Consider the following 24,402-nt stretch of genomic DNA (forward strand, 5'->3'; position numbering starts at 1 on the left):
AGAGTTGTGTTCACGCTGATTTAACAGCAGTCGGTTAAATTTAACATTTGAATGTTAAAATGAACAGCCAACTTAACAGCTGATAACATTTTTGTTATTTAAGGGATTCACATTAGAAATTTACGATTAATTTTTGATGAGTTATTGTTTGTTTTTTGTCAACCCTTCTTTTAAAGCAGTCTGTTAAACTGAAGCTTCGCAAATTTGAGTAGTTGACTGCATGGTAATATTAACAGCAACTTAAAAGCTGCTAACATATTTCTCAATTTATGGATTAACATTAAATATTCTAGAAATAATTTGAATTGCTTGCTGGCTATATATCTAACAACGTGTCGAAGGTTTTTTTAACGCTGTTTTAACAGCAACTTGTCATAATTTAAAAGTTATCTGCATGTCAAGTTTAACAGCATGTTCACAGGTGTTATTTAATTTGTCACTTTAAAGATTATATTAGAAAATGATGATGAATGGCACATTTTAAATAGCTTGTAGGCTGATAATCTGGAAGGCTCTAACAACAGTCTGTTGGCAATAATTTAACAGTTGTCCCTATACAAAATTTAACAGCAGCTTAACAGCTGCTACAATTTTGGTTACTTAAAAGATTAACATTAGAAATTAATGTTTGAATATATAAATTTGATTCCAAAGTATGCTTTTAATTTAAAAGTTTCTTTCCACCAAAACTTAAATACCTTAATGTGTTTTTATTAATTTCATTTTGAATATTAAAAAAACACACGCACAAAAAAAGTCATTAATAAATATCTTGTTTTGATGGGAATTTGAAAATTGGGGCATTAGCCCCAAACATGATAAATACGAACACAAATATGTTTTTGATATTTTTGAGTGGTTTTTCCACAAACAAATTGCGATTCGAAATTTCGCTAGCCATAACATAACACTAGAGCATTAAAACACTTGTCAGACACGCGGTCCAGAGGTTGACAGCCTGACAGATTGTTCGCTGTAAACTCTAAAAACTAGAACAAGGCACGACTCGACGATCTAAATTCAAATAATGTATACACAACATATATGAAGATCGGTTGATAAATTACACTAAGAAAAACAACTTGTTGACTTGTTGAGATGAAAAAACCAATTTCAAACATATTTTCGTAACTAGAATTTGATATGGATGTTAGGCAACAGTATTTATTGCATGTAAATTTTAATGCCATGCTTCAAAAAGTATTAAAAAAGTAAGAAGAGCAAATAAAACAAAGCCAAGGCACTGTCGAATGCGAATGCGAATGCCCTGAAGGAATTATCCTTAAATTCCTTCCGGCCGCGTAGCTTGTTTTTTGGCTTCTGTTCTTGGTTCTCGCAGCGTGTGACTTTTGGCTTTGGAGAGAAAATGTATTAAAATTGATTGCAATTTAGGCAGTTGCTTTGCTGTCAAGTGGTTTATGGCACCCGAAGGAATGTGAAACGCTTTACAGCTGAAATAATCATTGCGAAATGTATTTATTTACTTGGCATTTGCTGCGCCTTTGAGTTGAAGCTGCTGAGGAGTAAGGGAGGGTAAAGGGAACACACAGTGCAATAAACTTCGGGCTGCCAATGTCCTGGAATATTTAATGTTGCGCACAAAGCTGGGATACTCAAAAGTTCCCAATGGTCGCCGTCAACACGGCGTATGAGCGATTTTTTGTCGTTTCTTGTTATTTTTTGTTCTTTCGCTTATCGCTTCTATGTATGTTTCTTTTCGGTCTTGCCTTTTTTACGAATCGACAGCTCAAGCGTTGCGCCTGCCTGATTATCCCAAATCAGCAAATGAATTTGGGCGGAAAAATGGATAAGGAAAGGAAAGCGTTGAAAAGCAAACAAATCAAACAACCAACAAAAAAAAAAAATAAGGGCGACACAATGCGACCCCAGAAAAATCGCATTAACAATGTCAACAAGCCAAATACAAACTACAACAAAATAAGGCATGGAACAGTAACAATAACAATAATCATTATGGAGACATACTTTTCTTTCTCAAAAAAGAGATTTAATTAATGGAAAACTCACCTGGCCTCGTTTTCCCGCTTAGACCGGCAGCTGTTGGCGGCTTTTGCTACTGCTGCTGCTGCTGCTCCTCTGGTTGGGCTCGGTTAATGAACAGCGTTGGTCAATATCCATAGGAAATAAAACAAAAACAACAAAAAAGCACAACAGCCGTTGGGGAAGCAGCAACAAAAAAAAATGAAGTTAATGTCGCAGCGGGCGGATGAAAAGGGGCGACACAAATGTGCGGCCTTATGTATTTGGTCGATAATTTGTATTAACACAAAAGCACACACACACTAATACACTTTCACATACACTTCGTTTGTATATTTTGATATATTAATATATGCACTTTTAGCCACTTTTTCGCTATTTTTAGCGTTTTTGAAATACCGCGAAATTCCACGCGAATTTGCAAACCGAATAAATAAATACCAAATAAATACTCGATTTAAAAAAACAAACGTTGCACGCTTCAAGTATTTAAATATATACTAGATGATGTTTATTTGTTGAAATACAAAATTTTCCAAAAATTCCGTTTTCGAAATTCGCTTGGCGCAACGTTTTTGCAACGTTCCAATTTCCGCGTTCGCGTCCGTTTCGTTCGAGCGCCGTTGAGTGTTTGACTCGACGACGACGACGACGCCGCCGCTTGGGGCATCGAACACGCAACATGTTCGAACGTTATGCTCGCTATCGAACCTATGCTATGGCTACGATGACGACACAGTTAAGCTTTCGGCACTGCATGCAAGTTGTGCATGTCACGTCATTATTAAAAGCTGCAAAAGCTCGATGTTTTTTTTTTGGTTTTATTTTGGCTGTCCCTTTTGTTGTTGTTGTTGTTGTTGTCGTTGTTATTGTTGTGGTTGCCTTTTGTCCACATTTGACTGCAACTTTTACAGCTGCTGCGGCATTTGTCTTCTGTTATTGTGTAGCAGCGTGTATGTGTGTGTGTGTGTGTGTGTTGTTTTGTGTGTGTCGCGTTTTGGCCTCTTTTATGAGCCAAAATGCTGACAGGCCTGTGGCATAATATATTTATTTATTTATATACTCAGTACATATGTTCGCATTCTTTGACATTTTATTAGTCGCTGGGATTAACCATTGCTCATTTCACCACATATTGCTGTCTCACTCTCCCTTTTTATTAATAATATCTATTAATGATATCGCCGCTAGTCGCCCACTCTCTCTCTCTCTCTCTCTCTCTCTCACTCTCTCTCCCTCTATCTCATAAATGTGTCATTAAGCTTGTACTTTGCACCATTGCATGTTGTTTGGTCCAACAAAATATTACTCATACGTCGCGTTATCACTGACCGAGATCAAACATGCAAATTTGATGCGTGAATCACCCTGTTAATGCAGCAAGACAGTTACAACAGCGCTGCCAACTTTTGTTGGCCAAAAACTTCGCTCAATTTTGAGCAGTTTAGCTTAAATAGTTTTTGGCCGAGTTCTTAAACTATTTTAAATGCCGCCATAATCCCATAAATTGTGCTCGTTTCATTAGCCAAGGCCCATAAATACAAAATATGTTCATTCCATTTCGGTTGGGAAACTTGTCTCAAATTGTAGTTGAGTGCGGCACAAAAGTTTTGTCGGGCTTTGCTTGGCAAACAAATTGTCATTTAAATGGCCAACAAACTTATTTGCCAATTGCAGTCGCAACAACAACAAAGAACAACAACAACAACAACTACAACGTTGTCAGCGTTGATTAATCACTGCAAACGTTTGTGGCACGTGCTGCGCTTGCGGAGCATGCAACAATATGTCAAATTCTATTATGATGGAGTGTGTGGCATGTAAACAACGCGACTTTCCATTCAACTTCGCCCACAACACAACACAACACAACACATCGTGTTGCCATAACACAACATAGACCTGGCCAACTGGCTCTTGACAATAAGTCAAACGCTGTCATAAGGTCGTCTTCCCCTCCCCTCTCCCTCACCGTCACCCTCTCGCTCACCTCTTGACTCCCGCAGGAGCACGACAGGCTGCCATTGAGCTGGCCACGTGTGAGAATGCCTGACGCATATCTTATCAAAGTGTTTGCTTAACTCGGCACCCCAAAAAATGATGAATAAAGTGTGATAAATATTTGGTGGTCTACGTAACGAGTAGAACAAACTCATTCTGATTATGGAAAGATCTGCAAAAACTTATTGTACAACCTTTATTTATCTAATCACATTTCTAATCTGTATGTTTAATTTGAAAATAATTATATTCGTAATATTCAAACCCACTAAATTAATTATTATTTCCTGACAGCAATAAACAAAGCAGACATTAATGTTTTCCTTCCAATTTATTTCACTCTCTTGAATTTATACAAACTTTATTAAGCAAATACACCATTTTTTAAGCAAACATAAGTTTTCTTCGAAATAATAGACAACTTCAATATTGTGAAGAACTTTTCCAAACACAACTGTTCTTAAATTTATGAAGAATGTTAATTTACAAAATATGGATATCATCTGGAAATCTTAAAGATTTGACATTGCATTTAGGTAAACATAATAAAAATCATAGACATTTCATTAAAATTCAATAAGATTGACAAATCTTTTGTAATGATCTTAAATACTAAACTTAAATAAATTAAATGAACACTGACCAATTGATTTATGAAATATGTCAGATATTTAAATTAGTATTTGATGCAAGAAGAAAGAACTTAATGAAGTTTCTCAAATTTTTTTTATTAAATTACACTGTGTATTATTTTATTTGTTGCTGCAACGAAGTATTTTTAAAAATTACTTAACTATAATTACCTCAAATGTGTTTAAAAGGTATATTTTCAAAATTTAATATTACTGTGCCTTAATAATTATCTGTCAAGATAATCCTAAAATGGGTGAAGACAAATAAAGAGTTGCGACACTATAAACTTAAGTTATAAGTTGTTCCTATAAGTTTTTAAGTACCATTTTACTACTTTAACAAAATATTTTTTTTTTTATTCATTTGTTAAACTTTATTTATGTGCTTTCCAAAGGTTTTTTTTCATTCTTTCTTTCTTTATTTCTTTCTTTCTGTCTTTATTTTATTTACAATCTATCTATCTAAAGAAAATAAGTAAATTCGACGACAACTTGCCAAAGGTAACTTTCTCTTCTACTTTATTCGTGAATTCAAAAGAAATTTAGAACAGGACTTAAATGCAAAAATCATTCAAGAATTTCAATGAATCGAAGTACTTCCCAGTCGATCACGCTCACAAATAGATGAATTCTCATTGGTTATATCTCAGTCCATTTGAGTTGCTGTTGTGTGTCATATTATCGCAAGCAATGATTTATTTATAGGCCAGCCAGGTGGCGGTCTTTTTGCTCTTGTTGTTGTTGTTGTTGTTGTTATTGTTGTTGTGGTTGTGTGCAAAAGCCAGACAGACAAAGCAGAAGCAGCAAAGACCCTTTTGGCCATCGTTGTTGTTGTTAATGTTGTTGTTGTGGGGGTTATTCGAAAAATTCGAAAAGCTGTCAATTGATTTACTTGACCCACATGGCAGACACGATGCCCTGTCTCCACTTTGTTCTCTCTCTCTCTGTCTCTCTTTGTTTGTGTTTTTTGTTTATGGATTCAGTTTTCAGTTGGTTTCCTCTTTGGCTATTTCCGTTTTCCCATTGGCATGAAAATGCGATCAATATTTGGCAGATACAAAAGCGGGGCAGCTGCAAATTTCGCTGATGGGCAGAGAGGGGAAAGTTGTGGGAGGAGAGTGGGAGGGGCAAAAGTGAGATAGAGTAACCATAGAGTATACTCTATGGGGCAATAAAGGATGTGGCCATTTGCAAAGTGTTTGCTTTGACCTTTTTTTTTTGTGGAGTAGCAATAAACCTGCTTAATTGTCGGCTCTTACTTCGCTCTCTCCCTCTTACTAGCTCTCACTCTCTCTCTCTCTCTTTCACTCATCTCTCTAATACTCAAGGTGTTGACGCCTTTCAATTTCCAGCAAATTCATTTGCGCAAATTAAATTTATGTAAATTTTATAAACTTTTTAATTAAGCGACTTTTGCAACTTTTGCTTTAGCTTTGCTTTTGCTTTTGCTTTGAGCGCAGCCAAACAATCTGCCAAAAATCCAAATCTCGTGTAATCTATGCAAATGTAATACGCACCTGTTGGCATACACATCCCCCTCCCCACCTCTTGAGTTTCCCCCTTTTCACGGCAAATTAATTGAAAGGCAACTCGGAGTTGCGGCCAACCGCCAACTTTAATGAGAAACGAATTTCATCTGCAAAATGTGGCAAAGACATCGAGACACAACTCGATGCTCGACTCGTCGCGTCTGTTTTCTGTGGCTTTTCCTTGATTTTCCATTTGCAACTCAACTTTTCCCTAACAATGCGAGGCATGTCGCTCTCTAAACTTTGTTTGTACTCGTTTGTAGACCACAGCGCTTAATTGCAGCCGCAAGGCGAATTGCAAAATGTATGCATAATGACGAAAATTAAATAAATTATCCACTAAAACGGAGAAACAGGAAATAAATCTGTCTCTGTCACATCATGGATTCTCTCTATAGTCGGTCAATCCCCAACCATTCGTCTCTAACCTCAAAAGGGTCTCGTCAGACATGAGACTTAGCAATTTATTTAAGCTGGAGTTTCATTTAACAAAACGGAAATCCTCCAAAAGCTCTTTAAATTATTTTTATTTAATATTTAAAGTTGTATTTGTAATGAAAATATCTTTATTAAGTGTTATGTCTGCAAAATTTCAGAAAGATTGACCGAGAAAAACGGAAGTAAACAAAAGTGGTAATACTTAAATGTGTATTACTAAAAGTGTATTGTAAGGTTTAATCTTTTATATTAATTTCTAAGCTTTCTAGCTTTAAAATTTCAGCAAAATTAGCCAATCAGCATTAAAGTTATTAAAAGTTGTATTAACTTCTATAAGACAATGATGAAAAAGCCAACGCATATCTATTAGTGTTAAATAGATAGAAGCGTAAACTTTGAAATAATTTAGAATCTTTAAATTCCGAAAATTTCAGCTTTATTATCGAAGAAACACGAAAGAAAGTTAAGTTTTTATAATAGATTAGAGAGGTTCTTTGAAATATTCTATCATCCCGCATACCTCGATTGCACTGCTTGCACTGCTTGTTGGGTTAATGATTTATGCATTTAATATGGGAATACTCGGCGGGCAAGTCATTGTCGCATGCAATTCAAGCTTTCAACTGTCACTCAAAGCTCAACCCTACACACATGCAAAGACACACACATACTATACACCTACGCTCTCTTATTGTGTCTGTCCTTCTCTTACCCTTTTCAAGTGTTATTGCCCTGAGGCTTAACTTCCACACACATCATACGTCATCATACATCATAAGTAAAGTGCCTATCAACAGGTTGTCGTGCTCTCCTGCTCTCTCTTACTCTCACTCTCACTTACTCAGTTGTTCACTCTGTCTGTGTCGTTCACACTCATACTCTCTCGCTGGGTAAGCTGCCAAGCTGCCAAGCTGCCAAGCTGCCATGCTGTCTATGCGCTGAATTTAGATAGTCGCCATAAAAGCCGCTGCGCTGATTGAATAAAAATTTCATTAAACGCACATTTGTTATAGCCGTCGAGCAGCTGCCGCTCAAGCTCAAGAGTTGTCGCTCGTCGAGTGGAGCTGGGAATTGGATTTGGCTATGGATCATGGGGTGGGAGTGGGAGGAGGAGAGCGAGGAAAGCCCCGAGGCTCTCTAGCCTGTTGGCAGCGACGTCGACTGCGGCATCTTTGCTGCCGTTTATTTTAATTGCCGGCATTAGGCGCCTGCTGATGGACCATAAAAACGCTGCCGGCAAACGGTAGTGTTGTGGTTGGGAGAGGGGGGAAGGCAGCACGCAGTGCTATCAAAGCTTTTCTCTCGATTCCTTTCTCTCACTCTTCGCTTTCCTTTTTTTACGCCTCGCGCCTCGTCGGCTTCATTTCCGTTTACGTTTTGCGTTGTGGCGAGGATACAGGGTGTGCTGGGGGCAACAACAGGGTGGAGTAGCGAAGCAAATGTATGTGGTGTCGTGAGAGAAGAGTAGAGGAGAGACAGAGAGGGGAAAGGGAGGCAATTGCCATTCAGTTGCGGTTGTTAAATCGTTTTTATGACGTATTCGCAGTCGAATTTCGCTGCCTTTCGTTTATTTTGTGGTTAATGTATGGGCTCTAACAATGTACGAGTGTGTGTGTGTGCGTGTGTGCGTGTATAATTCGACAGATTTATGCACCTTTTTCGTCAAAGAGCAAGAGCTTAAAAGCCACTGCTTAGCTCAACGGTTAACGGTTTCTGCGGTTTTCAAGCCACACTTTTTACGACACACAGCTTCCCCACAGACGGCGTAAAAAATTACGCAAATTATTTGAATTTTATGTTGTTCTATTTTAATGCAATCGAATTAATTTCACTTTTTTACTGCCGACCATTGAGAGAGCTCCAGCAGTTACTCTCCAACTGTACCCAGCAAGGCAACAATATACATCAAACTACACAGTTGGAAGCAAACTGTGAGTGGTTTATAACTTGACTAACGAGTCGAACTGGCGCCATCTGGTGACAATGCCAGACTGCCGTTAATATTTTGAATTGCATTAAATGAAGAGTTTATAATAAAAGCAAAAATTTTATTACAATTAGGTAGCTGGGCAAAAACTTTAATGTGCTGCAGATTAACAGACTGTATATACACGAGTATAAAGCGTATATCTTGAATATAAACAACGCATGTTGTTATGCTTTTATAACATCATTAAAATGTAACGTGCCAACGATGTTGTTCGTTGGCATGGCTACAACTCTGTGTTATGGGTATGTTGAACACATGAATAAAAACGAACACACTCCCACTCACACACATACACATCGAGTTGTCTGTCTGTGAGTTTGTGTTTGTGCAGAGAGTACTCAGCTAATTTCGAACTCAAACCGTCGCAACCAGATAACGACAGGTAAACACGCGCACAGCGGGGCAAGAGAGCGAATAGTGAGAGAGCAGAGCGCAGAGAGCGGGAGAGCGGCCGCTCTCTCACTCAGGCAAAGCAGTGCGACGCACGCGTCACAGGTAAAATTCAAATGTCTTGTTGTTGTAACGAACTTTTGCCGATCGCGGTTGCGTCGACAAGTCCGCAGGTGCGAGCGAGACGCGCGTTCTAACACACAGCGTAACAGAGCGAGACGACGCCAGTACACAAAGCTGGAGTTGAAGTCGCGAGAGAGCGAGAGATTGAGCGGAGCCCAAAGTTGAGCGCCCAACGCAACAGAGCGTCAGTTGTTCAGCGGATTTACCTGTCAGCGGACGTGTTTTCCCAGCCAGAAAGGAACTGACAAACGGTTCGCGCTTGTATGTGTGAGTGCGCGTGAGTGTGAGTGTAAATGTGAACGTGAGTGTCTCTGCTGAAGAGTTTTTGCTTGTGCGTTGTGTTTGTGTTTGTGTATTCAATTAATTACAAAAGCAAAAAGAAGCAGCGCAGCACCAATGTGAATTTAATGAGAGAGCTCAGCGAAAGAATGCAAAATAAATAAATACATAGCTGCGTGATAAAGCAAAAGTGAATACGAGTTACTAAAGTGCAACGAAAACAGCAGAAGAAGCAGCAACAACAACAACAGCAACAACAACGGAATCCACAGCAGCGCAAGGTGCAGACAAGGTAAGCAAAATATGAGCGTCGAACTTGAAAGCAGCGCTGCTCACACACACAGTCACACAGACACGCAAGCAGAAAAAATTCGACAGCGAAAATATTTAATGAGCGTGGCCAAGTCTATGTGTGTATGTGTATGGGTGAGTTTGAAAGAAATGCCCCGCAACAACAATAAAATTGCACTTGAAAAACAAGGCGAACGAACAAGCAGAAGAAGAAGAAGAAGCATAAGTAGAAGTAGAAGTAGATGTAGTCGAAGCTGAAGCAGAGACAGCAACAGCGGCAGTGACGCGGGCAGCAAGCGAAGCATAGAAAAATCAGTTTACAAAACGGTATAAACGTGATTCTGTTTTCCGCACGCCATCATCGTCGTTGTGTGTGAATTTTCTTGGTTCAAGTGGGCAGCACTAACAACAACAACAGCAACAACGAGAACAAGAGCAAGAACAACAATGATGATGTCGCCAATTGGAGCTGCAACTGTACGACGAAATATTTTTGGACTGCGGCTTTGGAAGCTTGGAAATGGAATTGGAAGCCAAGCCCCATCCAGCCTCATGCCCAAAACAGCGCAAGAAATGAAGCGTGGCGCAGTCGCTACGATCAGCCACAGCAACAACAACAACAACAATAATAATAACAGCAGCAGCAGCAGTAACAACAACATCAGCAGAAAAAAAAAACGCAAATCTGGCGCAATTGAGCGCGAATGCCAAACCAGAAAAACAAGCAAAGCAAACAACAACAACAATTCCACTGTTGACTGCGCGGCGACTGCGCTGCCGCTGCATAGATTGCCGGCCAGTGGCTTCAAGTTACGACAACAACAACAACAGAAACTGAGAGGCTGCTGCTGCTGCTGCTTCTGCTGGCTCCGCTTTCGTCGTCATCGTCATCGTCTTTTCACTGAATGAGCCACATTCCGGTTTGGTATCCACAATCCACAAAAGCATCCCCAAAACCCACACGAACAAACACAAACACAATACACACTCATACAGACGCACGCTCGAAAAACATGTTCGAAGCCACGCTTTGAGCAGCAGTCGCAGCCTCAGTAGCAACTAAAGAGCTTTAAAAAGCAACATGGCCAGTTTTTGTTGTTGTAGTCTTTTTACATGTCGTGCGGCGGCTGCGGCTGCGCCTATGCGACGCTACATTCCAATTACAGCGTCGACGCTGACGCTGACGTCGCTGTTGCTGTCGCTGTTGCTCTGGCAACAGGAGGAATGTCATGAGAGCAGAGAGCAAACGTACATACATAGGCAGCAAGCGCCTCGTTGTGGTTGTTGTTTTATTTGGTTTTTGTGTTTTTAGAAATTCCAACGCGCGGGCAGCGCAGTTGGCGTCGCAACGAAAACGAAAAGTGCGAAAAGTGAAGCGACGCCAAAGTCGACGCCGACGCAACGGCCGAACTTTAAGCTCAACTCGATTGGAAGTTTTGTTTCCCCTTCCTCCTGTCGCATGTGTGCTGCATTTACGTTCAGTTCAGTTGCTCGCTTTTTTTTTTCTTTCTTTCTCTGTTTTATGGGTTTTATTATGTTTTTGTACACCCGAAAAAAACGAAAAAAAACGTTGATGAACCTGCACGTTTTTTACATGTAATGTGAGGTCAGTAACACTTTTGTTTCCCAAAAACATTCATCACGCTCCGTTTGGCTTGGCTTCATGCCACACAACGCCATCTGTGGCATGCCGTGAGAATTATTTATCGTTTATGACGTCACAAATGAAGTTTGAAGTACGGTTTAATGAACTCCCCGCACAATTTCTTCTTCTTTTTTGGGGGGAGTAAATGAGAGATAGAGAGAGAGAGAGCGAATGAGAGAATGAGCGATGTTAGCGCAAATATCCGGTGTGCTCTTATTCTCGTTATCCATTTCCTCGATCTACATTCAAATTTCTCTGCGTGTGAATTCGTGTTGTTTTCGCTTTTGGGGTGACCACAACAACTAAACTGGGCAACGAGTTAAAAAGCTGCTAATTGAAGAGACTGCATAAAAAGGTGTGAATGAAATGAATACATGTGAGTTGTTCACTTCCAATGTTCCAGTTCCGTTTCCAGCTCGCATTCCGTTGGCCATTTTTTGGGTGTGCAATGATAGCGTTGCCATATTTTGCAAATTTCAGGGCCACACTCAATTGAAAATTGGCTCAGAGACAAAACAACAGGGGAACGGAATGGGGAAGGGGATGGGAAAGAAGACTCCCAAAATGTAATGCCACATGCTGTGAATTCTAATGACAACAACTAACGGCAAACAGAGGGCAAGCTAACTTTTTGCGGCGCAAAAAATGAAAACGGAAACTAAAAGTCAACCTCAAAACAAGGCGTGGCACGTACAACGCTACGCCTCTATATGAAAGTTTTGCCCCAACTGAAAATCACGGCTCAACAAGAGTTGGCAGTCCTTTTTAATTTGTTTTTGCAATGCGGCGACACCAAGAAAGAAAGGGAGAGGGGGAGATGGAGGGAGAACTGGCGCCAGTTTGCCGGCGTGGCCAATTCGCCTTTTTCAATGTTTAAACGAAGCGTGCGAGATTTTATTTAACGCGTCAGGCTTTGAGTTTACAGCTCGCAGCTCGTTTCATGCTTTGGGCCTAGTTCAGTTGAGACCGCGGCAACTCATGCGACTAGTTGCGCCCGACGTGTGGCATATGGAGCCGCGCCCAGTTGCCAACTCCCAGCCACACCCTTTGCCCCCCTTTTCTCCATTTCGCTCGAGTTTCAATTGTCCGCGCGTGAAATACGAAAAAAAATAGCCGTCTATTTTTTTGTTTGTGTTTATTTATTTTGCTTATTTTTCAAGTGGGGCTGCCAACTCGGGGGAATGTGGGGAGCAGTTTGGTTAGTTAGGAGGAGAACCGAACTGAACAGAACAGAACAGATGTACTTACATATGTAAGTACAATCATTATGCGAGAGGCCTTCCACATACTATATAAATATTATATGCGGTTTGTTTGTGTCATTCCGAAGGACACAATCTGGCAAACAGGATTTTTTCCTTTCCTCTCTTTTGTTGTTGTTGGTGTGTGTGTGTGTGTGTGTCACACACACCATGGGAGTAACCGTTTGGTTTTTATGTCTTTTGTGAAATTTTATTTAATTTTTGAATCTTTTATGAAAAGTTTAATATTTGTTTTTCATGCTAGCGATTTGCATAATTCACAAAACACACACACACACAGCGTTGGCCTCCATTTCTTGCTAGCGATACCTGCAGGATATGGGCCACAAAAGAGAGGAAGAGGGGGGAAGGGAGAAGGGTAGCTAGCGGCTGCTCTGCCTGCGATATATTTTATGAATGCAAATCCCTGTTCATTCGGATTTGGTTTACTTACTTGCGGGCACCCATACACACACACACAAACACACACCCAGACACACACTCACTAATACACTCTCAAACTGGGAAGAAAGGGAAATGCAGTGTGAGTGGGTGAGTGAATGTGAGTGCGAGTGTGGGTGTTGGGTATTCATATTCATTTTCATTCATATCGCAGTTTCATTCATGCCCTGCACACGGGCTAAAACTGAATCTCAAACTGAACTGAATATTTATTATTATTATGTCTCTCTGACTACGCCTCCCTTCTGCCCCGCCCACACCTTGTTTAAGTTTCCTTTGTGTTTAACATTTTCCCAAAAAATACAACAACAAAAAAACGAAAAAAAACCAGAAAACTGAAAAAGTGGAAAACGAGCCACATTTTGTTGGCCCAGTTCTCGCTTTTTATTTATTTTTATTGTGTGACGCGGCTTAAATGCGCTTTGCAGATATTTATGCCTGCCAACTGCTTGAAAAGGGAGCGAAATATGTTTATTTCGCACACTCCCCGCTGCCCCCTCTCTCCACCACTCTACTTCCTCTTCGACTCTTGGGACACTCAAAACATGCAAATTTCCAGCTCATCTGTTTACAAGTTTTGTGTTTTTATTGTATGGTATTTTACTTTCATTTCGTTTTGCATTGAGTATCAAAGTTTGGTATTGTTAAATTATCCAGCGACAAAAGAGTTGGCTTACTGCCACGCCCCCCTCTAAGCTCATGTGCACAACTATGTGTATATGTGTGTGTGTATTGTGTGTAAAATATTCTAGTGTTTTGCGAATTTATTTTCCCTGACAACGCAATTTTAGTTTGCATCCCCTTTCCCAATTTGCATTTCTTTTATTTATATAATCTTCTATTTATTTTCTTTGCGTTGCCTCTATTGAAATTGCAATTGTAAGTGTGTCATACCCAGCAGCAAGTGGACAGTCCCAGCATTGTGGGTGGTAGTTCCGACAAAAAAATGCAAAATGATTAACAGCCTTTGATTTGAAATCGATTTTTTATGAACTGCAAATTGAAATGCAAATTTTAAGTCCTATGAAAATATAATATTGTTAAAGGCAATTTAAGCCATGAAATATAGATGGACAAATTTCGCATTCAAAGCATATTTTTTCAACAGCCTAAAATGTGTTCAATTTAGATTTAAAGTTCTTAACTTTTTTTCTTTTTGATGTTTTTCTATTCACTGTCGCAATGCAATAATAAAAGCAGTTATTAACAATAGAAAATGGTACAAATAAACGAGCATTTAAAATATAACACAATTATACCTATTGAAAAATATTCTCACGTGGTATATTCAGAGTCGAGAAAATGCAAATTGAATTCGCTAAACTTGCAAACATATTAATTACCGCACGCCAAGCGACAACAAAGGCAAAACTATTATTTATATTACGTGTGCATAAATAAACACAAACAGAAGAGAAAAAAAAATATGTGCACGGTATATTAAAGTCGAGCGCATGTGAAGCGTGTCGGATTAATCTTCGTCGTTTTATTAGCAACACGATAAATGCCAACGGAGATTTAATTGCAATTAAAAATTAAAATTACGCTCTGCCATTCTCCGGTTCACGGTTCCCGGAAATCGCATTTGAACCGTAAATATTCGCCAGATAGAGGCATTGATTATGGCTACACATACGGTATATTCGTATGTATTCAGTATTCAGTATATATCTCCGGCCTAAAAGCTCTTCCTGGTCGGCCATGGGGCTCTCTCAGAGCTCTGAGCTCTGAATGTGTCTGCATGCGGAGAGATACGATATAGTGCGATAGATGGAGGAGGAGGGAGACAGGGGGACAGGGGGAGGAGGAGCGACAATCCTCTCCTGGCAATTGCCTGAAATCCTTCACGCTTCATCAATTCGCATTATTGTTGGCATTGTTGTGCTGCGTCTGCCTGCCTGTCTCTTCTCGAGTATGTGTGCGTGAGCACCCACATTGAATTGCAAATGTGTAAGTGAGTGTGTCGAGGGGGGGGAGAAGGGAGGGAAGGGGCTGCTTTGGGGGCATCAACAACGAGGCCGACCGCGAAAATCGAAACGCTCGAGAGTTGCGTACTTAAGCGAATTGCGTATTTATGTGTGTAATCGCAACTCATCATTTGCCATCAGAGCTCTAGAGGAATGTTTGGTGATAGGGGAAGGGGGAAGGGAAGCATAGAGAGGGGAAAGCGAGGTCTTGTGGTCCGCTGATGGATTTGGTTGTTACCTTTTCGCATTACGCGAATGTCGCACACTTTTGCTTCTGCTCGAATGTGTCTGGCTTGTCAAATGTCGACTGCGATTTATTTGCCAGCATTTACATATTTTACTGCCTGCTAATGGAACGGTATCGCATTGCCACTGCCACAGACCGGGGCACGAGTTGTGGCAGCAAGCGAAAGCGAGACAGAGACCGAGACCGAGACAGAGAGAGTGGGAGACATCTCTGGCCATTTGGCAACTATTTTTAGTGTAACGTTTAGACGTGTTTGTGACACCGAAACCACGGAAATGATAATTTACTAGATTGCCTTGAGTAGGGTTGCCACTTGGCTTGCTGGGTTGTCGCAGGCAAGTGAAAGTGTTATTTATCGCAAAGCCTTACGCTTAGAATAGGCTAAGGAAGAGTTGAGGCGAGTTTATAGTAACTAGAGTAAGAGTTGAGGTAATAGGACTTATTTTGGATGCCAAAAAAGTGCTGAAGAACTTTGAAGAATTCCGAAGAAACTATTTTTATGGCTGCTCTAAAAGCTGATCTTTATTTTATATACCATAAGTAAATCTATATGTAGCCTAAGTTAGTGAGCAGTTAAGGTCACTGAAGTAAGAGTTGATGTAGTCTAGAATACCCCTGAAGAACTGTTATAAAATGCTTCTAGGACTATTTTTGCAGCTGTCCTGAAAGCTGAATTATATTGTAAAAGTTATTTATATGGGGAAAATCGACCACTTATAGTACAAATCATCTAAGTTTGTTTGACAATCTGGTATATTTTGATATGGTATATTTTAAACACAGTATTTTTATAAATATAGCGAATATCCATTTATATATTTTAGTATTTTTGTGATATATTAATTCGGTTAAGAGAAATGTCTCGATGTTTTACTTTTATTCAAAATTTGAAGCGGACCTTTCAGCTTTCTTACTTGTTAAACATATATCTAATCTTATGCCTAACTTTCCTACGATCTACAAAGCTAAGCAAAACAATAATTAGTGCTCAAGTTGAAGGATATTTTGAATGCTTCTTTCATCTTTAAATACTTCGTAAATTAGTTTCTAAGTAAGGTTAATTTCAAAGGTGATTTTCAGCGCTAAAGATGAACAAAGACTATCTTATATAAATGATATATTTTATTACTGGTTGTTACATGAGCTAAAACTTAATTGGCTGGGTTTTCCTATCACATAATTTACTACCTTCCGCTAACTTAATTCATTAACAACAACAACTATATTTTGAAGAGGCTAAAGCGAACGTGACTTCCTTTGTGGCACATCTTCAAATTCCGCATTTAAAGTTGAAGTTCAATTCAACGATGAAAATTAACCCACCGCTTAACTCCTTGGCCCTTAATGTGCACAGTTGAATAATCGCGCTTCGCAATCGCTTTGTGCAGACCCTTGACCTAACCTTTTAACTGCCTTTATGTGTAATGAAGATAAAAACAATTGGTCGCGTAATATAATTAACTTGCATTTGTTGAACTTGTAATTGTAATTGTAATTGCAGTAGCTAAAGCAGATAAAGCGCTTAACTCAGAGAGTTTTCTGCTTTTATCGTTCGTTCGAGCTTTTATCTTAATTGATAAGCGCGCTAATTTTGTTTATCTGCAAATGCAGCGCTTACTCCTTCTATCTTTTTATCTTATCTCTCCTTTTCTCTCATTCTTTCTCTTTTTTATCTCCTTTTGTCTCCCTCTCTCTCTTACTTGGCAACTATGCCCATCTGTCAGTTGTTTGACATCAAAAAACTTTGACCGACAAAATTCATTATATAATTTCATTTGCAAAACAATTTGCATTATTATTTGAACACAGACAACATTTTTGGCTAAGCTAACAATTTGGCCCACAACAAAAGGGCGACTGAGGAGGGGGAACAGACTTTTGTAGCCAAAGCTAAAAGCCAAAACAACAATGAAAACGTTTTTTTTTTTTTTTTTTGGTATTTTTTTTTGTTTTAATTAAATTGAAAATGTTTTTGCGCCCAATTTGCCTACGAAAAGCGAAAATGTTGAATGATAGTCGCTTGACAATAGGCCAAGAACAGGGCCAAGGGCAAGGGCAAGGGCAGAGGCGCAGCTTTAGATATTTTATTCTGTTGCGTTTCGTTTCGTTTGGTTTTTTTTTTAATAAAGTAAATCGATGTGGAGCTTGAGTAATTTGTACAAATTGCTGCTCACACACAATCACACCCACAACAACAACAGCAACAACAACAATACACACACATTGAAGATTGGCAAAACCAGGAAATTTTTGTTGGTAAATTTTTTTTTTGAGAAAACAGAAATCTAACAAGAAGTGGCAGCGTGGAAAATGCTTTTCATTTTGACAGCTCGCTGAAACATAAGCTAATGCAGGCATTTAACGAATTGGGAGCCAGACAAATGCCAAAGAAGTGAGGGGAGAGTGGAATGGGAGGGAGGGAGGAGCGACTGAGGCCACTTATTGATGACCTCTAAAAAGCAATCGAAGCGAAACGAATTGAAGTGCCGCGCGTACACTGCAGAGCAATGCGGCGTATACGTGATGTGTTGTTCTCTGCTGCTTGGCAGCGACTCAACGACGGACTCTTGAGTTTGAGTTTGGGTTTGCGTTTGCGTTTGCCATTCGCTCGAGTCGTTCACTCATTTGTGCATTCATACGGCCATTGACAAAGCTGTCAGCGTGTATTGATTTATGGCCAGAAAGTTCTACGGCAATAATAAGAACAGCGAGAACAGAAACAAGAAGCACAGAAGCAGAGTTTCCTCTGGCTCGTGGACAGACGGAAACAACTCATTCAAACGACAGACGCCATAATTTGTGTGGCACTCGGCAGGAATCCGGCCTAATGACAGGCCGCAGAACATCACAACGGGCAGATGATGATGGGGAACGGGAAAATGCGCAGAGCATTGTTCAAGTGCTTCAAAACAAATCGCTTTTCCTGCCACAGCGCGTCCAATCTAATTATGTGGCCGGTATCGTTCTCTATATTCTTGCTGTATCTTTGCTGTGTGTATCTTTCACTCAGCATCTCTATCTGTATCTGTATCTGTATCACATAGTTTGTGTTGCTGTTGGCCCACTGTCAAGTTCGCAATTTGTTGTGTTAACCGCACATGCTTAACACGCAAATAATTGAGCTTGCCACTTGCCACTTGCCACATGCCTCAGTGCCACGTCTGCCTACAACTCTTCATTAACTCACAACCTGGGGCCACGCTGACAGCTTTTTGGGCGGAGAACAATGCCAATTGTTGTTCTTCTGTCTGTCTGTCTGTCTTACGCGTAGATACACATTTGCAGATGCAGATACAAAAGTATCTGCAAATGCATCGGTGTTGATAATTTGCTAGAGCAAAGCCCCCGAACGTGCTATTGTTATCCATTACATTAACATATAAACAGCAGCATGTTGTATGTCTACAATTGTTGTTCCCCTCTCTCCTCTCTCTCTTGCTGTTGTAGTTTGTAGTTTGTAGTGCACTTTGAGCACAACTTGTCGGTGGCTTCGGTTGGGGTTGTGGCTTGGTTTTGGGGCTTGGGGTTATGCCACAGCTATTTTAATTAGTCTATTGGATACCGGCTGCACCTGCAGGTGTTATTTTCACGCTCGTGTTTGTTGCCGTTGTTCTACAGCTGTGCATTTGACATGTGCTCAACCACCTACACACACGCACACACATTCTCACACATGCATTAAATACACTCACACGAACTCATTCAGTTAGGCATTTTAGGCCGACGGCATTTGCTGAAATGCAAACAACCGAAATGCACACAATTTTGTTGGTTGCCACTGTGCCACGCCTACGCCTACGCCTCCCATGCCCCATGCAGCAGGCCTCTTCATACAACCGCAGGCACATATCACTGCCATACTTGGCACAACACATTTAATAAAGGGTGTACTTCGATCGGGGTACATAGCTACTTCAAATGAATTCCATAACCAGCATAATGAATGATGTTATTAAAACCTCTGTGAAAACCAATCATATTATTTAGGGTGATCTTCTTCTATTGCTTCAATTAGTAATTCCAATTAATAAATTATTTAATTGCACTGAAATTATCGGTATATTGGGATTATCACACTTGCAAATGCTTACGTACATATATAAAAATGTAATACATACTACAATTTATTATTATGTTTTATAATTCTAATAAATCCATTTTTTATTCAATACTAATGAAAGTGACAAGATATGAAGACAAATCAAAAATCTTTGCCAATATCAATTATAATAAATTTAAGAAATTCTAAATTAGTCTATTAATGAGTGTCATTATAATATATTATCAAATTAGTGTGACATTTACATCATCATCCTTGAGATATTATAACTGAATTGACTCTATTCTTGGTGGTCTAAAAATAATCGCGAAAAATCGTTTCAAAAACAATGGCTTTACTCCCAAATATAATATTCAATTATTGCTAAATTCTCATGAGATTACAGCATATCTTAAAACTGAATAAATAATAATAACTGAATAAATTCTAATAAATTTATAATCCAATTTTAATAATATATGCAAGATATTGAAATAGCATTGAAGTATTCGCGAATATCTTATATGTTGGAACTTAAATTATTTTATGAAATAAATTTTCAGTTGTAATAAAATTTGCACAACTAAGAAATTCCACACAAATTTTGACGAAATGTAGATATCATAATTTTTATAGTTATATTTATCTAATATCGGACGAATAACAGTTATCTCAGCATTTATAGCTTTATTTGTTATTATTCTTTTTCCATTGAAATAATTCATTAAAAAGTTTATTAGTTACCCAAGTGAAATGAAATAAGAAGAATATCCAGATTATACAAAATTCATTGCAATTATCAGACATAAAATAAATAAAAATAAAGTTAAAGTTAATAAATTATAGTATCAAAATTAAATAATTCGGATATTTCACAGTCATATTTTGCGCCTTAAAAAGCCAAGTAAATTAATTTCATTTAAGGTAAATAAATAAATAAAGAACATAATTAAATGTCAGTAAAATATAATTAATTACTTCGGGTATTTCACAGTCGACTTCTGGCATCTTTATTGTGGTTGTTGGCTGAATTGTTTCTAAATTCAATTTGATATATTTGATTTAAAACATTTATGCTCATTAAAAATGCATTCCATTGCGATTTTTGGTTAATTTATGTGCAGCTCTCGAACGGAAATTGTAATTTGATATGCTGAATGTGCATTTGCCTGGCTTCTCCCTCCCAAACCAAATGCTTTTAGACTCCCCCCGCCACTATTGAGAGTGCCTTTTATTTTAGTGAAAATAAACGAAAAACCGCTTAATAATGCAATAATAAACAGATAGTAAAGCACAGGCGTATAATGTTCCAATTCGGATAATGCTAAAACCAACAAATGGTTAGCAACAACAACAACAATCATTTGTGGTGGTTAGAGATTTTGTTTCGTTGTGTTGAACTAAAACCGAGCAATAAATGTGGTTCGATTTGTGGTTGGAATTTCAGACTTGCTTTCAGCAAGAGCATCCTCATCCTCTTCCTCAACCCATGCCATGGCCATTCCTTTTGTTTAAGGATATTGCATGTTATGAATTCGTTTCGTTGGTAACAAATTTTGGCATTTTGCAATTTGCCATTTCGTATTGCTATTTTCGAGTGTATTTACAGTTTCGTTATGCGAATTATTTGCGCAAAATTTGCATGCACAACGCTTGGTTTAACTTTTGGCTTTTCGTTTTTTTTCTTTCTTTTTCTTTTTACTATATATTCATTTCCCATTTTTCGGCGTTTTTCCTTGGTTAGTTTTTTCTCGTAGTTGGAGAATTTCATGTGTGAATTTTTTGATTTCATGCATTTGACACGTTTGGCATTCTTTTTTCGTTTGTGTTTTGTGATTTTTTTGTGTGTGGCTGCGGCAGCAATTGCGTTGCATTGAGTTGCGACGATACTTTGCGACGTGCCAAACGATTTCCAGCAAATATTGCGCATACGTCACGTTGGCACCGGCGAAGAACAAAAGTTTTCACTGGCAGGCAGGCAGGCAGGCAATTTGGTGGATTACATGTAAGCCAATTGGCTTGATTAACTTGTTTTCGGGCCATTAAAAGTATGCCCAAAAAACTTGACTCGAAGAAGCAACAAAATGCGGGCTATGTTTCGATACAATTTGCATGCCAAACAATGTGATAGACTCCTGTATCAGAAATCTCTATCGATCTACTTACTTACTTTGTCAAACTGCTTGTTGTTGTTATTGTTGTTGATCAAAATCTCTCTTGGGGCAACAGCAACAGCAGCAGCAGCAACAAGGAGCAAAAGTAACAAGCAATTTCCTTTAGAGTCTCAAGTGAATTTTCAACTTTATTGTTTAGTTGTTTGGCAAATATCTAAGAGACCAAGAAGCAGCACTTCTCACATACGAGAGATATATCCATAAATGCACACTCCCACACACACACACACACACACACAGTTACTCAGTTAACCCTTAGGACCCCATGCTGGCCACACTTTTAGCCATGCAGAAAACTTTTCAGTCACTTTATAAAATAGAAAGTAGAAAAAGCTGAAGAGAAGCAAAGAAAAAAAAATAAAGCGAATGTTGTTGAGGAAAATGCTGACAGGAAACTTCCAATCAGAAATGAATTACTTTGAACTGATAGGGATAGCTCGAGGGAACCGAGAGAGAGAGAGAGGGGGGAACGTAGTGTAGATGGAGGGCTTGCGGTGTCAAGTTTAAGAAGCCATGAAATAACATTAATTTGTTGCAAATTCGCTTTGCCAAGTTTTTAAGTTGAATTAATTTGATTAGCTTATCGCTCGTTCAAAGTTGAAACTTCATCAGCATTTCAAGCGTTGTCGCAGCTCCAAGGGCCTGCCTCAAGTGTGCCGCAAAAGTGGGCCGCAAGAGTGGGCGGGGGTCTGAGTGTAAGTGTGGGCGTGGGCGTGTGCTGCCACAATGCCTGCCATCGACTTGCTCGCTTCAGTGTTTCCGAGTGCGTCCTTGATGACAAGGACCTGGACTTGCAATTGTACAAGTCGCAGTCTCTATGTCATGTATATTACTCAACGTATGTGTGTGTAAGTGTATGAGAGTGTGTGTGTGTGTGTGCCACATTTACGACAACGACAATTCAAATTTTATTAGATTACATGAAATTTATGTGGCAATCAATTTACGAAAAAAACATATTCAAATTATAGGTAAAAAGATACCCTGTAAAAAGTTTAAATAAAATAAAAGAAATTAAGTCAGTCTTTAGTTAAGTTTACTACAAAAAAAGAAATTAAAATGATGTTTATTTAAGATAATAATATTTATTTTTTACTACATCAAGAGATAAGAAAAGTATATTTAAAAAAATAAATCTTTGGATTATTTGCTATAAGATGAAGACTGTGAGATATCTTAAAATATACAAGATTGATGCACCGCAAATATATTAAAATATACTAAAGGATATATTTGGTACATTAATATATTATTAAATTCAAAATATACCATATAGTCCAAAATATACTAGATTGTCAGTGGAAAAACTAAGATAGTAGACGTGGGAATAATATTAAACAAGTAAGAAAGTTACAGTCGAGTGTGCTCGACTGTGAGATACCCGCTACCCATTTTTAATAAAGGCAAAATATTGCGGTATCATTTCCAAAATATACCGAAAATACTAAAAAAATACTAAAAATATACCAAATGGTATGTTTTGTATATCGATATAGTACACCATTCAAAATATACCATAAACGGCACAATGTGCCAGATTGTCGGCCAAAGCAACTCAGACCCCTTGTAAGTAGGCGTTTTTGCCCATACAAAAGTATTTCTTTAATAACTTCCACAATTTTTATCTGATCGCAACCAAATTTTCAGAAATCATAACTACTATAGAAATTATTGTATATACCAAAATTCGTAGCTCTAGCTTTAAAATTACACTTGTTATTCGATTTTTTGATTTGCGGGGGCGGAAGTGGGCGTGGCAAAAATTTGAAACAAACTTGATCTGCGTGCAAGCATAACAAATGCTGTCGAAAAAAAACTATAGCTCTATCTCTTATAGTCACTGAGATCTAGGTGTTCATACGGACAGACGGACAGACACACAGACGGACAGACACACAGACGGACAGACGGACAGACGGACAGACGGACATGGCTATATCGTCTCGGCTGTTGACGCTGATCAAGAATATATATACTTTATAGGGTCGGAGATGCCTCCTTCTACCTGTTACATACATTTCATGCCGGCACAAAGTTATAATACCCTTCTACCCTATGGGTAGCGGGTATAAAAAACAACGAATATATATCTTTATCTATTATAGTCTCGAATTCCTTTTAGATACATTTCCTGGAGCCATCAAGTTATCATACCCTTCTACCCTATGGTAGTGGGTAGAAAAACAAAGAAAATAAAATAAATAATCTGAGTTGCTATTTCTAAGGTTTCGATTGCATATTTATTTACTACCCCACTGCCATTAAATACAGGGTATTTACGTCTAGTCTAGAAATGCAAATGGCGAAGGACTCGGCAAACATTTTAATAAGGAATTTTTAGCTGTGTTTCTCTTTTTTTTTGTGCTTTGTGTTAAACTAAATAAGTCAAATAAAGAGTGAGACAGCACGAGCGAAAGAGATAGAATGAGATAGGGAGACAGCAGATGGGTTCAAAGCAAACACACGCAACGCACAGCCAAAAAAAAAATGCACAAAAAAAGTTGAATATTTTTTTAATGCGGCAAGTGCTTGAAATTGATAAGGCTGTTAGACCACAGAGTGTGTGTATGTGTGTGTGTGTGTGTGAGCTTTTGCATTGTTAGCAGCCACAAGCCAGACACACACACACACTTTCACACACATATACAGAGACGGGGCACCACATAATAATAACAAGCACAAAAGCGAGTTGGCAAAATGAAAATACAAATTTAAATTGTTGGTTGCGTTTGTTAAATATATTTGCCAAGCAAACACACTCACACTCAACCATATATCTAATCACTGTTTGTTTGCATTATTTTTGCTTATTTGACTCACTTTTTCATCTCGTTCTCTCTGGTTTTTTTTGTCATTTGCAGATTGGCTGAAGCTCTAACGTCATGGTATGAAGGAGCCGGCGAACACTTTGGATGAAATTGTAAGTGCCATTGCATTGTTGATATTTATTGTC

At 38.7% G+C, this 24,402-nt stretch overlaps 2 protein-coding genes across 4 annotated transcripts in view; one reads left to right on the plus strand and one right to left on the minus strand.

Annotated features, from left to right (window-relative positions):
* LOC133840370 (GTP-binding protein RAD) overlaps window positions 1–2,623 on the minus strand; it is a 40,357-nt gene extending 37,734 nt beyond the window's left edge. For all 3 annotated transcript variants that reach the window (XM_062272168.1, XM_062272167.1, XM_062272166.1), the window contains exon 1: window positions 2,029–2,623. The gene's annotated coding sequence lies outside the window, so the exon portion shown is untranslated. The remainder of the gene's footprint in view (window positions 1–2,028) is intronic.
* A 6,672-nt stretch (window positions 2,624–9,295) lies between these two features.
* Window positions 9,296–24,402, plus strand: part of LOC133843419 (apoptosis-stimulating of p53 protein 2) — a 43,339-nt gene continuing 28,232 nt past the window's right edge. Inside the window, exons 1-2 of the mRNA XM_062276947.1 lie at window positions 9,296–9,675; window positions 24,311–24,369. Coding sequence (XP_062132931.1) covers window positions 24,337–24,369 — 33 coding nt within the window. The 5' untranslated portion in view covers window positions 9,296–9,675; window positions 24,311–24,336. The remainder of the gene's footprint in view (window positions 9,676–24,310; window positions 24,370–24,402) is intronic.

Source organism: Drosophila sulfurigaster, chromosome 3 (genome assembly GCF_023558435.1).
Source record: "Drosophila sulfurigaster albostrigata strain 15112-1811.04 chromosome 3, ASM2355843v2, whole genome shotgun sequence".
NCBI lineage: Eukaryota > Metazoa > Arthropoda > Insecta > Diptera > Drosophilidae > Drosophila > Drosophila sulfurigaster.